This window comes from Mauremys mutica, chromosome 5, assembly GCF_020497125.1.
Source record: "Mauremys mutica isolate MM-2020 ecotype Southern chromosome 5, ASM2049712v1, whole genome shotgun sequence".
NCBI classification, from domain to species: Eukaryota; Metazoa; Chordata; order Testudines; family Geoemydidae; genus Mauremys; species Mauremys mutica.
Genome location: NC_059076.1, coordinates 130,257,659 through 130,275,252, shown reverse-complemented (window position 1 = coordinate 130,275,252; position 17,594 = coordinate 130,257,659). Strand labels below are relative to the sequence as shown.

General features: G+C 41.6%; 1 protein-coding gene across 1 annotated transcript in view; it reads left to right on the top strand.

Annotated features, from left to right (window-relative positions):
* Nucleotides 1-5,367: 5,367 nt before the first annotated feature.
* Nucleotides 5,368-17,594, top strand: part of EIF2AK3 (eukaryotic translation initiation factor 2 alpha kinase 3) — a 65,051-nt gene continuing 52,824 nt past the window's right edge. Inside the window, exons 1-2 of the mRNA XM_045019169.1 lie at nt 5,368-5,698; nt 14,974-15,103. Of these exons, the coding sequence (XP_044875104.1) occupies nt 5,445-5,698; nt 14,974-15,103 (384 nt within the window). The 5' untranslated portion in view covers nt 5,368-5,444. The remainder of the gene's footprint in view (nt 5,699-14,973; nt 15,104-17,594) is intronic.

Below are 17,594 nucleotides of genomic sequence, written 5' to 3'. Positions count from 1 at the left end.
TACTCCCTTGAGCCATCAGTTTACCCATAAACAAATCTAATGTTCTCCCTTGAACCCTTATTGTTTCCCTACAAAAAAACCCCTAACTACTCTCAAGTATTCTGATGCCTGGATCCAAAATCTGCATCAGTTCCATTGGGATTTCATCTTCCCCTGACTGATTGTGCTGGGGGCTCTGCCTGTCTCCAGCACTCAGCTACCACCACCACCACCTGGGAACCCCAACTGGTTTAAGCTTCATGGAGTACTGAGAACCCAACTCTCTCTGTTTTTTTTCCCTACTCTAGGTTTAGCTTTCTAACCCTGACTTGTGTGATCAGGTAGTGTTTTCTAAACCTGACTTTTGTAATAAAATTTAAGCTAGATTTAATATTGTAACTGTTTTGTTTGTTTTGCTCCCTTTGTATGGTTATTACCCAGCAATAAATAACTTTTATGGTTAAGCTGGTTGCTTCCCTCCCTCTCTCGCGCTCTCTCTTTTGTGTTTTTGGCTTCCCAATTTGCTCTGCAGCAACGCTCCTCTTACCTAAGCTAAAGACCCCCGCAGCACCCAAATCTGTAGGGTTTGCTCATCAAGTGGGTTACTACCAGAACAATTGTAACGTGAAAGTGAGGATAGATCCATGCTGAACCTGTGGCATAGGAAGGTGGCAACTTGGAAGTGCTGCTCGAACCAGCCTGCTGAGTCCAGGGGCATATAAGGGTGGCAGCTTGAAAGTGGTGCTCAACCCAGCCTGCTCAGGCGTACTCTATTCCAGTGCAGTGCCCATGGCATATGAGGATGGCAGCTTGGAAGTGCTGCTTGACCCAGCCTTCTGAATCCAGAGACATATAAGGGGTCAGCTTGGGAGTGCTGATTGACCCGGTCCTCTCAGACGCTCTCTGTTAGAGTGTGTGTGTGTGTGTTCATCTGATTCTGGGGCTGGAGGAACCCAGCCCTGGGGAACCAAGGTCCTGCAGGATAGCTCCACTGGGAGGGAACTTGCAGCAGGGAGAAGTAGAGCTCTGTATGAGAACACAAGTGACACAAGCAGTACATTGATAGAATTACCCACCCCAGAAGAGTAACCCTAATAAATGAGCGTACCCCAAAGTAATGGGCAAATCTGGTAACACCTTGCCTACACTACAGAATTTTGTTGACAAAAGTTATGTTGATGATCAAAAAGCACTATAATAACATCACTATTACATGTTCACACTATGCTCCCTGTGTTGGCAGAGCACATTCATGCTTGGTGCTTTAGCATCAACATTGAGAGCAGTGCAATGTGGGTAGCTAACCCACTGTGCTACTCACCACCTTTGCAGCTAAGACTTATGAGAAGGTGGAGTGGATCGCAGCACAGCATGGGTATTCTGTTTTCTGTCCCAGCATTCTGTGGTCTTCTGACCGCATTTTGTGGCATTTTTCAATGGCCCAGCCCTGTGTACTGTGAACCCGCCATCTCTATGTGAAAGGGTGGATCCCGCACTGCTCTCTACTGTTGCTGTAGCTGTCATTAACATATGGTGGATGTTCATGCAGTATATCATGAGCTCCCAATGTGAACAGGAATCAGAATTGCCTGAGCTGCTGTGTGCCATGGAAAGAAATAACACCAGATTACTTTTGGAATTCACGAAGCAGCTGCACACGGTGGACCAGGGGTCAGCAACCTTTCAGAAGTGGTGTGCCGAAGTCTGGTGGACTGAGAGCAATCAATGGGACACAATCATTCCGGGGTACAAAATATATCGGAAGGACAGAACAGGCCGTGCAGGGGGAGGAGTGGCACTATATGTTAAAGAAAGTGTAGATTCAAATGAAGTAAAAATCTTAAGCGAATCCACAGGTTCCATAGAGTCTCTATGGATAGAAATTTCATGCTCTAGTAAAAATATAACAGTAGGGATCTATTATCGACCACCTGACCAGGACAGTAATAGTGATGATGAAATGCTAAGGGAAATTAGAGAGGCTATCAAAATTAAGAACCCAATAATAGTGGGGGATTTCAATTATCCCCATATTGACTGGGAACATTTCACTTCAGGACGAAATGCAGAGATAAAATTTCTCGATACTTTAAATGACTGCTTCATGGAGCAGCTGGTACGGGAACCCACAAGGGGAGAGGCGACTCTAGATTTAATCCTGAGTGGAGTGCAGGAGCTGGTCCAAGAGGTAACTATAGGAGGACCGCTTGGAAATAGTGACCATAATACAATAGCATTCAACATCCCTGTGGTGGAAGAACAATCTCAACTGCCCAACACTGTGGCCTTTAATTTCAAAAGGGGGAACTATACAAAAATGAGGGGGGTTAGTTAGACAAAAGTTAAAAAGGTACAGTGACTAATGTGAAATCCCTGCAAGTTGCGTGGGCCCCTTTTTAAAGACACCATAATAGAGGCCCAACTTCAATGTATACCCCCAAATTAAGAAAAACAGTAAAAGAACTAAAAAAGAGCCACCGTGGCTTAACAACCCCTGAAAAGAAGCCGTGAGAGATAAACAGACTTCCTTTAAAAAGTGGAAGTCAAATCCTAGTGAGGCAAATAGAAAGGAGCACAAACACTGCCAACTTAAGTGCAAGAGTGTAATAAGAAAAGCCAAAGAGGAGTTTGAAGAACAGCTAGCCAAAAACTCCAAAGGTAATAACAAAATGTTTTTTAAGTACATCAGAAGCAGGAAGCCTGCTAAACAACCAGTGGGGCCCCTTGACGATGAAAATACAAAAGGAGCGCTTAAAGATGATAAAATCATTGCGGAGAAACTAAATGGATTCTTTGCTTCAGTCTTCACGGCTGAGGATGTTAGGGAGATTCCCAAACCTGAGTTGGCTTTTGTAGGTGACAAATCTGAGGAACTGTCACAGATTGAAGTATCACTAGAGGAGGTTTTGGAATTAATTGATAAACTCAACATTAACAAGTCACCGGGACCAGATGGCATTCACCCAAGAGTTCTGAAAGAACTCAAATGTGAAATTGCGGAACTATTAACTAAGGTTTGTAACCTGTCCTTTAAATCGGCTTCAGTACCCAATGACTGGAAGTTAGCTAATGTAATGCCAATATTTAAAAAGGGCTCTAGGGGTGATCCCGGCAATTACAGACCGGTAAGTCTAACGTCGGTACCGGGCAAATTAGTTGAAACAATAGTAAAGAATAAAATTGTCAGACACATAGAAAAACATAAACTGTTGAGCAATAGTCAACATGGTTTCTGTAAAGGGAAATCGTGTCTTACTAATCTATTAGAGTTCTTTGAAGGGGTTAACAAACATGTGGACAAGGGGGATCCGGTGGACATAGTGTACCTGGATTTCCAGAAAGCCTTTGACAAGGTCCCTCACCAAAGGCTCTTACGTAAATTAAGCTGTCATGGGATAAAAGGAAAGGGTCCTTTCATGGATTGAGAACTGGTTAAAGGACAGGGAACAAAGGGTAGGAATTAATGGTAAATTCTCAGAATGGAGAGGGGTAACTAGTGGTGTTCCCCAAGGGTCAGTCCTAGGACCAATCCTATTCAATTTATTCATAAATGATCTGGAGAAAGGGGTAAACAGTGAGGTGGCAAAGTTTGCAGATGATACTAAACTACTCAAGATAGTCAAGACCAAAGCAGATTGTGAAGAACTTCAAAAAGATCTCACAAAACTAAGTGATTGGGCAACAAAATGGCAAATGAAATTTAATGTGGATAAATGTAAAGTAATGCACATTGGAAAAAATAACCCCAACTATACCTACAAAATGATGGGGGCTAATTTAGCTACAACGAGTCAGGAAAAAGATCTTGGAGTTATCGTGGATAGTTCTCTGAAGATGTCCACGCAGTGTGCAGAGGTGGTCAAAAAAGCAAACAGGATGTTAGGAATCATTAAAAAGGGGATAGAGAATAAGACTGAGAATATATTATTGCCCTTATATAAATCCATGGTACGCCCACATCTCGAATACTGTGTACAGATGTGGTCCTCCTCACCTCAAAAAAGATATTCTAGCACTAGAAAAGGTTCAGAAAAGAGCAACTAAAATGATTAGGGGTTTAGAGAGGGTCCCATATGAGGAAAGATTAAAGAGGCTAGGACTCTTCAGCTTGGAAAAGAGAAGACTAAGGGGGGACAAGATAGAGGTATATAAAATCATGAGTGATGTTGAGAAAGTGGATAAGGCAAAGATATTTACTTATTCCCAGAATACAAGAAGTAGTGGTCACCAAAAGAACTTAATGGGCAGCAGGTTTAAAACAAATAAAAGGAAGTTCTTCTTCACGCAGCGCACAGTCAACTTGTGGAACTCCTTACCTGAGGAGGTTGTGAAGGCTAGGACTATAACAATGTTTAAAAGGGGACTGGATAAATTCATGGTGGCTAAGTCCATAAATGGCTATTAGCCAGGATGGGTAAGAATGGTGTCCCTAGCCTCTGTTCGTCAGAGGATGGAGATGGATGGCAGGAGAGAGATCACTTGATCATTGCCTGTTAGGTTCACTCCCTCAGGGGCACCTGGCATTGGCCACTGTCGGTAGACAGATACTGGGCTAGATGGACCTTTGGTCTGACCCGGTACGGCCTTTCTTATGTTCTTATGTTCATTTATTCACTCTGATTTAAGGTTTCGCCTGCCAGTAATACATTTTAACATTTTTAGAAGGTCTCTTTCTCTGTGTCTATAATATATAACTAAACTATTGTTGTATGTAAAGTAAATAAGGTTTTTAAAATGTTTAAGAAGCTTCATTTAAAATTAAATGAAAATGCAGAGCCCCCCAGACCGATGGCCAGGACCCAGGCAGTGTGGGAAGCCAAAAACACAAGAGAGAGCGAGCGAGTCCATTTCGCCCCAGTCCCTTTAAGACGCCCCCCCTATTTTACCATCCGCTTGGTTTGCCCCAGTTGCCTCCATTGAGACATCCCCTTTCGACACTCAGAATCGGCCACGTATGAAACACTAGCGTTGCCCAATCAGGAAGAGGCGGAGATTAGCGGACCCCAATCGTCGCGCTACAGCCGACACCTCCGAATTATCCAATCAGAAACAGGTTTTAAGGGGACTAACCAATCACTGAGAAGGGAGGGAAGTGACTTCTTTCCATTGGCCAGTCTGATTTAGGAGGCGGGACTACGCATAAATCTCATTGGTCAGCAGGTGTGTTGACAAATATCGTCACTGTGCCCGCCCACTGAAGCCAGCTAGACCAATCAGAAACAGGTACTGGTTCGAATGACACCAAGTCTGTCAAATGGGCTTCCTACCTCGGTGAAAACCAGCAGGTACGGTTGTACGCAGGACGCCGGTACGTGGCCGCGGGCAGGCGGGAGGGGGCGGGGTGAGCAGGGTTGGTTGCGGCGCGGCGCGGCGGAGCCCCGTTCTCCTGGTGGCGGGAGCGAGTGTTCATGTTCTAGCGGCCGGCGGGGCGCGGCGCGGCGCGGCCGGGCTGAGGGGGCCGCTCCATGCGGGCGCCGCGGTGCCGGAGCGCGCTGGCTGCCCTGGCTGTGCTGGTGCTGCTGGGGGCGGCGGCCCCCGAGCCGGCCCGCGGCGATGCCCGCGGAGGCGAGGTCGGGTTCGGGCTCGGGGCGGCCGCGGCTCCCGCCGCTCTCCCCGCTGGGCCCGACGTGATCGTGGAGGACGATGAGGCCGGGGTGGCGGCTGCGGGGCCCGGGGAGCAGGAGCCCGAGGAGGAGGAGGAGACCCGGCCCGGCGGCAGGTGAGGGGGTGGCGCGGCAGGGGCACCGGGGGGGATGCAGGGAGGCTGGAGAGGTGGAGGGGACGCAGAGCAGAAAAGGATGGGGGGGTGGAGGGGAAGGGACTGTACGAGGGGGTGTTGGGTGGGAGGGGGTGCAGGGAGGGAGGGGGACTAGGAGGGGGGGTGCAGGGAGGAAGGGGGACTAGGAGGGGGGGTGCAGGGAGGGAGGGGGATTGTGGGGGTGCAGACATGGTGCTGCGGGGAAGTTTCTTGGTAGAACCCACAAGTAGGTTTAGTGTTCTCTCCCCTCATGCCCTGTAGGGGAGAAGGGTGGTGTTGCCCTAACCTTCGTTTCATCACATGATAGGAGTAGTCCCCCTTGTCATTGCGGGTAGGAAAGTGATAGCTGTGGGTGGGTCTGGCTCCTTCCCTAGTTTATTACTGGGAAGTAGCTCCTTCTTGTGCCTTGTTTAAAGTGTCTGGACTTTTGGATATGTAGTTTACTATCCTATGTCCTCTCCCAAACACCGTATAAAGTGTGTTATGTACCTTTCTGTCATCCTGCTATATACTGGAGAAGAAAAGAAGGATTCTAATTAGAGTTTAATTAGCTTTTTTCCATTCATGAGTAATAATATAGCTTGGTGTGAGAAAAAGATGAAAGGCAAACTACCTTTTCCACTGGTTTGTTCCCCCCCCCATCTCCGTGAAGAAATCAGGAATTATGTCATTGCAGGAGCTAAAGGGGAAAGAATATGATCAAGTATTACTTTTTTCTGCTACTGAAGCAAAGTACACTTCCAGACTTTGTTTTGAAGTGAGAGATTTGAAGCCTTGAGTTCATAGACTCCAGAATAATTCAGTTTCTACAAGTAACTGTCTGGTTAACCCACATCCTGTGCCAGTTAAAGATTTTCCTCCCTCTTAAACAGTGAAGAGTCATTCTTTTGTGCATTGGCTCATTAAAAATTATAACCTGGCTTGCTGCACTTCTCATTCTGGCTGGGGAAAAAAGGAGCCTTCTTTTCTTCAATTTAAAATTTGCAAAATACATTTTACGCTGAACTACTAGAAGAAATCTTGGATGATCTGTCTGTATAAAATATTCAACCTAATAATTTGAAGCCATATGATGAGTGCAGTAGAACAGGCTATTGCTGGATGACAGGTAGAATTACTATGTAGCTGTAGTAGAAATGGGGGACTACCGTAAATGTTAATTCTTTGTGTTAGTTGCCTGTACTTGAAAGACGCAGACTCTTATCTGGAATCACACTTGTTCAGTTGCTCTTGAGCAATAGAATATAGGATGGCACTGCTGAGGGTAGCTGTACTTGGGGCATTAATTGCTAAAATAAATTGGTGTTGCACTAACTGTTAAATCAATACAATGAGCATCCTGTATTGTAGTTTGTGAGGGGGTTTTCCTCCTCCTCCCAAGATACAGTAAATATTCGGAGGGTTAATAAGTTGTAAAGTTCAATGACTCAAGTGCTGAAAAATGTTGTTATACATGTTTAGGTGCATGGGTTATAAAATTGGAGGAGCACTTTGCTATTTGCGGACTTGGTATTCTAAAGTCAGTTTGCTGTATCTTTTCTATATTGTGCCTGGGAAGATACTCTTAGCAGTTCCAAATATGGCTTGATTTATTTGTATAAAGAGCAGAAGGGATGCTAATTCTCAGGTGTTGGACTGACGTGACTGTTCAGTGTAGAGACTGGTTGTTTTTGTTTTGAGTTTCCTTAAACAAAAACATTGAAGCTTGTCTTTACTGCAAATACAACTGCTGTGGACCCAGTGACAATACAATTGTTTCCTGTCCTGGTTACATGTCCCTTTGCATGGGTCTATATTGTGTTGTAATCAGAACCTTAATCTGGTTTCTGTAACTGGACAGGTGAGGTCCTACTTATTTTGCTAATGGAATAGAGTTGTAATGGGGTTACCTGATACAATGGTGGTAGATGTAGTGCACTCTATCCATAAATAGATACTGCTAGAGGTGTTAGTCTCCAGATTTGACCAGCATTTTTTATTTGTGTGAAAAATCTGTCTGTGGATTTTTCTGTATTAATTTAAAAGGCGAAATCAATGCTAGCAGCACTTAAGTATCATACCAGTATCTGTGAATGAAGGACAGAAAATTAGTAATTCCAAATGGATTATTACAAACACCTGGATGGAACAAGTTTAAAATTATGAGAAACATGTGGACATAGTTTATTAAATTTCAAATGTACTTGTATAATATTTCTCATCAGTGCAGTCCTTAGTTGTTTTTTAGGGTACTTGACTGTATCCAGCAGATGGAAGGTGGTATTGACATGTCACTTTGTGCTGCCGATGTTGCAAGTGATAGGGTATGGTGTTTCTAGAACACATTTATTTCTAAAGTTCTCAGACTTAACAAAAATACAAACTAAAGGGAGAATGCAGTCACAGTGGATCCTCCATCATTTAACATACTTGATCAGATGTATATATGATGCGTACAGAATACCCGCATCCTCTCAAGTCTGCTCATGTAACTGAGTAACAGTTTTATTTGAAGCATCTTCAGTCAACACAAGACTTGTGAAGAGAGACGGCTAAATATAGTCATCTTATTCCTTAACAATTCTGCTTTTCACTAAGTATGTTCTGCTCTTAAGTGTGATCATTGCTTTAAGAATTTGGCATAGTATGTTGATGTAATACTAATTATAAGTGTCTTTCACACAGAAAAAGGAGAGAGAAATATTTAAAAAACACACAAATGTGATTAAGAAACAACAAAAAATGATGGGTTCTTAGGGCAGGTGTGTAGTACCTGAAACCTTTTCAGAAACTGATTTAGATGTTAAGTTGACAGTGTCACTTCAACCTGACAACCACCAAAGGGTGGGCAAATATAGTAAGATTGTGTAACAGAGAAAATATTTGAAATAGTAAATTTAAATCTAATCTTAATATCAGAACTAGGAAAATATCCTAGCAAATGTCTACTGGTCTTGAATTTAAAAATCTATAAAGTCCCCCAAGATTACTGTTTGACAGCAAGCTAAAGATTTGGACCAGAAGTATCTCAAATACCGTAATTACAAGACTGTGAATGTGGTGTGCAGTATTTTAGTTCAAAGTGAAACAATCCCCCAGAGACTACCAGGGGTAATCAGTTATTTTTGTCAAGGTCCAAATTTCTTGGTGAAGGTATAGTCAAGGTCCAGATTTCAGAAAAAATAATGACAATAATAAGGAAATAAAGATTTTGCGGTCCGTTCAAAAGCGTCTGGCGGTCTGGATTTGGTCCACGGTACACCTATTGACTGTTATAGTCTAGTACAGGAGTAGTCACTTCTCCTGTAGCCAATCCTTTGATTCTAGCTCTAAATGTAGCTAGCTGTAAGACTTGGATATGGCTGAGCTGATCTTGTCTTGTGACTATGGTCTGTTCAAACAAAGTAATCATGGTTTGGAAGGAAGTATTTGCTTAGTAGGTAAGGCTTGTGATGTAAAGTCCACTATATTGTAGCTACTTAGTGGGAAACATTGTGATTATGTACAATGGCATTCAAAAGAGTTTTGGGGCAGCAAATAGGTGGTTTTAAAAAAAACAGTTTTAAAACAAACATATGTAACTGGTCAGAGTATTTTTGTTTGTTTTCAGTGAAGACTTGAATGAATTCTCTCTTTTAACACACTAAACGGAAAACCCATGATGGTGCATCTTCTCAGCTATAGTTACTTCTTTCTAGTGAAGAGGCTTGAGTTCATGATATATAGGTAGACATGTGAACCCAATAAAGCTGGTAAAAATGCTTCATAGCCAGATAATTTTGGAAAGGCTGAAGTTTGTATCTGGGGAGGAAGGTAGTGTGGGTATGTATGTAAAATGCAGAAAGATAAAATGCTGCTTATATAGAGACAAAGCAAGTTGGGCATGGGAAATGATTAGCAAAAGCAATGATTTAGGTGGGGAGGCAGTGTTTGGCACTGACTAGGTGCCAATTATTGTTTAATCTTCTTTCTTTGGTGTTGATTTGATCAAGGTGAAATTTAAATTAGGGCTGTTGATTTAATCACAGTTAACTTGCATAATTAACTCAAAAAATAATCATGTTTTAACACAATAATTGCAATTAATCGCAGTTTTAATCATACTGTTAAACAATAGAATCCCAATTGAAATTTATTAAATGTTTTTGGATGGTTTTTCTACGTTTTCATATACACGGACTTCAATTACAACACAGAATACAAAGTGTGCAGTGTTCAGTGCTCACTCTATATTTTTTATTACAAATATTTGCACTGTAAAAGTGATAAAGGAAATAGTATTTTTCAATTTACCTCATACAGGTACTATAGTGTAATTTCTTTATTGTGAAAGGGCAACTTACAAATGTTTGTTTGTTACATACCTGCACTCGAAAACAAAATAGTGTAAAACTTTAGAGCCTCCAAGTCCACTCAGTCCTACTTCTTGTTCAGCCAACCACTAAGACAAACAAGTTTGTTTACATTTACAGGTGATAATGCTGTCCGCTTCTTATTTACAATGTCACCTGAAAGTAAGGCCATGCGTTTGCATGGCACTTCTGTAGCCGACATTGCAAGGTATTTACCTGCCAGATATGCTAAATATGCATATGCCCCTTCATGCTTTGGACAAGATTCCAGAGGACATGCTTCCATGCTGATGATGTTTAAAAAAATGCGTTAATTCAATTTGTGACTGAACTCCTTGGGGGAGAATTGTATGTCTCTTCCTCTGTGTTTTACCCACATTCTGCCATATATTTTATTATATAGTAGTATCTGATGATGACTCAGCACACGTTCATTTTAAGAGCACTTTCATAGCAGATTTGACAAAACACAAAGAAGGTACCAATGTGAGATTTCTAAAGATAGCTACAGCACTTGACCCAAGGTTTAAGAGTCTGAAGTGCTTTCCAAAATCTGAGAGGGGCGAGGTGTGGAGCTTGCTTTCAGAAGTCTTAAAAGAGCAACACTCAGATGTGGAAACTACAGAACATGAACCACCAAAAAAGATAATCAACCTTCCGCTGGTTGGCATCTGACTCAGATGATAAAAATGGACATGCATTGGTCCACGCTGCTTTGAATTATCGAGCAGAACCCGTCATCAGCATGGATGCATGTCCTTTGGAATGGTGGCTGGTGCATGAAGGGGCATATGAATCTTTAGTGCATCTGGCATGTAAATATCGTGCAATGTCAGCTACAACAGTGCCATGTGAACTCCTGTTCTCACTTTCAGGTGACAGAAACAAGAAGTGGGAAGCATTATAATTTAGGGTGGGGGAAGGGATAGCTCAGTGGTTTGAGCATTGGCCTGCTAAACCCAGGGTTCTGAGTTCAATCCTTGAGGGGGCCACTTAGGAATCTGGGGCAAAATCAGTACTTGGTCCTGCTAGTGAAGGCTGGACTCAATGACCTTTCAAGGTCCCTTCTAGTTCTAGGAGATAGGTATATCTCCTATTATTATTATTATTATTATTTATCTCCTGCAAATATAAACAAACTTGTTTGTCTTAGTGGTTGGCTGAACAAGAAGTAGGACTGAGTGGACTTGGAGGCTCTTAAGTTTTACTTTGTTTTATTTTTGAATGCAGTTTTTTTGTACATAATTCTGCTTTCATGATTGTTCAACTTTCACCATAGAGATTGCACTACATTACTTATAATGGGGGAATTAAAAAATACTATTTCTTGTTGTTTTACAGTGCAAATATTTGTAATAAATATATATAAAGTGAGCACTGTACATTTTGTGTTCTGTGTGGCAATTAAAATCAATATTTGAAAATGTAGAAAACAATAAAAATATTAAATATTAATTGCACTATTAATCATGATTAAGTTTTTAATCACTTGACAGTCCTAATTTAAATAGATACACTTTGAATAGTCATTTGTGTTTGTTTTATTCTTAAGTGTGTTTGAGCTTTTGGCTTTTGAATAAGCACAGTCATTAGTAGAACCCAGTTACACTGAGAGCTCCAATATAAAGTACAATTGTGTGAGCATTAGAGTGCTTGAGTATAGAGACACTGTACTACATTATTAGCCTGCTTGTGATTCCTGTATCTTTATAGCAGTAATTATCATATTCCGCTTATAAAACTGCTAGTAAGTTTGAGTGAAGCTGTAGTACTCAAAATATTTGGCAAAAGAATTGATACCTTTCCTAGTACATTAAAATCTACATTTCTTGATTCAAAAAACAAGTAATACACTTGAAAAATGTGGTGCTATTTTGTTGGAATAGGGGTGTGTCTGTGTGTGTATATACTTGTCACAATGTTCAGATTTATTAATAACAGTGTGATAAATTCTTTACAAGGATTTGGTTTCTTCAGTGGTGGAATGTGTTTAAATTGAAAATTGCAGCACTGCACGTGGTCTCTTACTGTGGTGGATGTTTTACCAGTACTGTATAAGACACTGCCCTTGTGCATATCTCTTAGAATCATGCTTGTTAGGGGGCTTATTCCTTCACCCTCTCACTTGCCTGGTCCTTCTCGCATGAACAGAGAGCAACAATACCTGAAGTCCAAAGATGCAAACAACTCAATATTTATTGGGGTGAACTTCCAGCAAGCATGATTCCAGTTTCCTTCCTTAGTGTCCCCCTTCCCAGCTCTGACACCACAGAACCTTGCCTATGTCCCTGTTCCCATCCCCTGTTCCCATTTTCCCCTTTAGCAAAACATGATTTCATTCCCCCATCCCCAGTCCCTGTTCCCATTCCCTCCCTTTACTTCCTGATTGACTGCAGACTATAGTAAAACCTGAGTTTTGCTTAGCTATACCTTAACCAATCACTTTACTGAAATTTAACTAACCAATCCTAACATATTGTAACATGGTTATTTAACCAATTATATTCCACCACCTTCATTGGTTTACACCCAACAAAATTAATTATACAGCAGACAAAAACAATTACAGAACCAGACAGACCATGCAAATAAACATACAAAACAATACAGAAGTGAGGATTTCACAACTACATCTATACAGACATAAGGGTTTTCCAGCTGTATCTATTGATAAATGAGTTCTTGCCAGACAGGATGCTATCAAACTAAGTTTCCTTTTACATCTTCTAGGCTCTTCCCTTTCTCTGGAGGTGATAAAAATACCTGGACAGGATTGTATTCCTAATAGCCCAATAGCACCTTATTTCAATGTGACTAGTTTGCAGTGTGAGGATGTGACCATATACTTCCCAGCTTATGGCTGCCTTTGCTGCTTAGCCGAAGAACCAGGCCTCAGACTGTCACAGTAAAAGAAGGCAATGACACAGACAGTGATTTTGATTCTTTCTTTTATACCTCTATAACTAGCTAAGTGATAAGAATGCACCTAAATTCTTAAAGTATAGGCCTTTGCAGACAGGCCTGAATATCTATATCCTAACAATGCTTTATATTTTTTAGGGAAATTTTTAAAAGAATACTGACATCCCTTAAAATGCATTATATTCCTCTCTGAACTCCAAAATTGTGTGGTGTCAGTTGATCTGAGTCTGAATTTTCATTTTTGGACTGCAGTTAATACATCAAATTTAGGTGGTCTTTAATTGCATTTTTACAGCTAGTCATGAAAATATCTTTAAATCCAGCAACCGCCTTTCACATCCACTTTTGAGAGTAGCCAGCCAGAAAACTAAGAAAAATAGTGCATCTTCTCAACAAACACCCCCTTTATCTATGCTCTCGACTCCCCAAAAGCCTGTGAAAATAGGCAAGCTTTTCAGCATGTCCAAAAGGTCAACAGATTTCAGCCATCTCCTTTTTTTTTTAATAAACGAATTGTAGCCCAAACACCACTTCTGATTTTTAACTGTGGTACTGTCTCATGTGGCTACACCCTCTCCAGTTGGCAGGTCCCAGGCCATTTAGAGCTTATATTCTAGAAACCAACAGCCCACCCACTGCTATCATGTGCTGTCAGTTAGATACACCACTTAACAAGCAGGCAGGCTGCCTTAGCATTAGGGTATGTCTACACAGCAGAAATTATGCACTGCCTAGCCTGCATTTGAGAATGTGAGCCAAAAGTAACACAGGAGTTCTGTAGCAAAGAAGAGAATTGAACCAGATTTCCTGGTGTCCCAGGTCAGTGCGTTGGCCACTAGACAAGGAATTAATTTAGGAGGACAGACTGGTTGATCACAGTGGTTAATAATCTGTGAATCTATGACCAGTGCTTAAATTCAAGCTATCTTGAATCCAGATAACACTGGTATCAATAGCAGTAAATACATCACATTGTGAACTTCAGAGAGGGCTAGTGAGCAGAGTGCATACTCAGGGTCAGTGCCTAAGAACATAAGAACGGCCAAACTGGGTCAGACCAAAGGTGCATTTAGCCCAGTATCCTGTCTACCGACAGTGGCCAATGCCAGGTGCCTCAGAGGGAATGAACAGACAGGTAATCATCAAGTGATCCATCCCCTGTTGCCCATTCGCAGCTTCTGGCAAACAGAGGCTAGGGATACCATCCCTGCCTAGCCTGGCTAATAGCCATTGATGGACCTGTCCTCCATGAATTTATCTAGTTTGTTTTTTAACCCTTTTATAGTCTTGGCCTTAACAACATCCTCTGGCAAAGAGTTCCACAGGTTGACTGTGCGTTGTGTGAAGAAATCCTTCTTTTGTTTGTTTTTAACCCTGCTAAATTGTACTACTTGCAGTGATACCAATGCTGTGCCATCTTTACAGTTATTGTTTGATTTAGGCTAGCTAGAACAGGCTAGCCTGTTTGCTGTGTAGGCATAACCTTTGTTTCCACATGAATGAATGCTTTTGCTCTGCTATGTTGTCTTATAACTATTGCTTTCTTATAAGACATTTCCTGACATCCAAATTTGTTTCCATGCTTCGCTCAAGCTTTTTGCAGATTTACTCAGTCTGTGTTGCAATATTCCTTGCATGCTGACCTAGTGGGTTATTTGTTTTTGAAAACCATATGATGGTTTTTTGGTGTTTTTTGGTTAGGGTACACAAATCATATGAACTTCAAATAGGAAGATTGATTTATGTTTTCACCAATCTTAACAGTGACAAACTTATTTTGCTTCCAAGTGACCTCTTGAAATGATTAGAAGTTGCTTCGTGACATATAAAACAAGTTTGTGAGCTCCAACAACAAACATACAGCTGTTCTAGACCTGCCCAGTTAAATGATACAATGCAAAATGTAAACACTATGGTTTATTTAAAATGTAATCTGAAGTCAGAAAATATAGTTCTGAATTTGAATGTTTCTGTGATTGGCAGGTCCTTAGTAATTATCAGCACTTTGGATGGACGAATTGCTGCTCTGGACCCTGAGAATAGTGGCAAAAAGCAGTGGGATCTGGATGTGGGATCTGGTTCTCTTGTGTCATCCAGCCTCAGTAAACCAGAGGTAAGACTTTATATCTGTTACCTGATTTTTTTTTGTTTGTTTTTGTTTTGTTAGGCTTTGTCTGCACTAAACCTTTTTTTTTTAATAGCTCCACCATGGCGATAGTGGGAATTTTTAAAGGGGGGAGAAAATTAGTATAAACACATCCCTTCAGATATATTGTATGGCTTGATAGCTATGAGATCTATAGGTTATTAGGAATTGTATGCAGTTATGTATAGTTCAAAGTGGCCTATGAATCTACCTAAAAAGAAAAAAGTAATTTTGCTCATTGTAACAAATGATGTATACTTTTCTGCTGGGAGCAGCAGCAGAAGTCCTTTTTTTCCTCTAAGACACTACGTAATCTTTTGTGCACATGCTACAAACATTCTATTCTGTCAGAAGGCTGGCCTAGCAATAAAGTGGAGCATTAAAGGTGACCTGTGGATGGAAGGAAGGGCTTTTACCATCTCTCGCTGTTTTAATATCGTTTCAGTGGCAAAAAACTATAGTAACACACGGTTAAGATTTCTTGGTACTATGTTATCCTCTTGTGGACAACATGTAATACCAGCAGGGCCAGTATGAGTGTATGCTATATGCGTATTGAGGCTTTGCTTGTGGAGGGGAGAGGGAAGGTGACGTGGGCAATCCTTTTGTTTTCTTTTTGTTCTTTAATAGTGTTAAACGGAATCTGGTGGGTGAGAGTGAATGGGTTGTAGGAGGTGAAGAACTTGTATGTTTCAGGAACCTTGGTGTTGACGCAGTAAAGGTGTGGTATTGGGGTGTATTGGGATATTGCTGAAAGAAGGCAGAGTTAATGGTGCACAGACAGCATGAATTGTGCATTTCTTGGTTTTCAGACGTTTGAGTTTGGCTCTACTCAGTGTTCTGCAAGGGAACAACATACCAGCAACCAATCTTAACTCTACATTAATGGAATTTCTTGCCATGGAATTTCCTTTTAGAACAGGAAAAGGTGTGGTGTTGGTACATATTAGTAGGCCTTTAGGCAGTTGTACTTTTCATGTTCTGCAATTTGCATACTGAGCCAAATCAGTCCATAGTCAGCATTCCCCATGTCATGATGTATTCCTTGCTCTCCCACAAACTTTTGCAACCTTGTAATCCAGGATTTGCCCAGAATCCACACACTGGCAACCCTGGCAAGCGCACATATCTTTTCCCTCAGCGATCAAGGTACCTGTGCTGTCAGTTCCAAACCTCTGTGGTATGGCTCTTTTTGTAAACACCACAGTAATCTGCCATGAGATCAAGAAGTAGCCACTTGCCCCCCACAGCCCTCCCCACACCATTCTATCAGGAGCTAGTAAAATACAGATTTTCTCAAACAACTAATTCAAGGCTTGCCTGCCTACCACCCACCCTCATTTTCCCAACCCATTACTCCTTCCCCCCTCCACAAAATTCCTCTGTCTCCGACTCCTCCTCATCTGGTATAACGATTTTTTTTTTTTTGTCAGACTGGCTGCTGACTATTCTGCTGTGCTTACAGAAACATCTCCATAAAATAAAAACATGTTATAACAGAGACAACTTGTAGCAAGCAACAGGAGTTATTCAATTTTTATTGCACAGGTTTACAAAGGTTCAGCCTAGAAATGACAGTGGCAGAGTATTCGCCGAGGCAACAGCATTGGCACATTCCCTTGAAATACCCAGGCAAGGATAAAATGGGCTTTTCTGTTTTGGTGCGTGTGCACTGTAATCCTTCCAGACTGCACATCTGCACGATATGAATATGTTCTTAAATACCATTCACAGTTTGGGTCCCCCAAAGACTTAGTAGGTGCCCTGCGCTACCTTGGGTAAACATTGACTAATTTTGATCATTTTGACCCACAGCAAGAATTTCATCTCTAACTCTGCAAGGGGAAAGAAATCAAATGCTACCACTCTTAGAAGCCTTTTAGCAAAAAGCTGCTTCTTCTCTCCCGCCACCTCCCCCCCTGCCCCGGGCTTATATATCCAGAACCCTGACTTGGTGACTCAAGTTTAGGTTATTAACCCTACTCTGCACTACCATGAGGTATTGCAAATGTCAAGAAAATCCATGCAAGTGTGCAGATTTTAGAACACTTAAAAGCACCATCCTTTTAAATAGGAAGGATAAAGATACGATGGAGGGAAAAGGCTCCTCTCAACTGAGACTTGGGTCTATGCTAGGAAATCAGTGAAAAATCCACATTTCTGAACAACATAGTTAAACCAACCTAACCCCCGGTGTAGATAGTGTTCGGGAGAATTCTCCTGTCGACCTAGCTACCGCCTCTTAGGGAGTTGGATTACTTATGACGACAGGAGAAGACCTCCTGTTGGCATAGGTAGTGTCTTCACTGAAGCGTTGCAGCATTGTAAGTGCAGACAAGCCCTTAATAAGACCACCCCAAGAAGAAATACAACTGGAAACAGTAGCCCTGAGACATGTGAACTGCTCCATTCATCTCAGGGGATATTCTCATCCCCCTCGGAGTGCTTTGGAGACTGT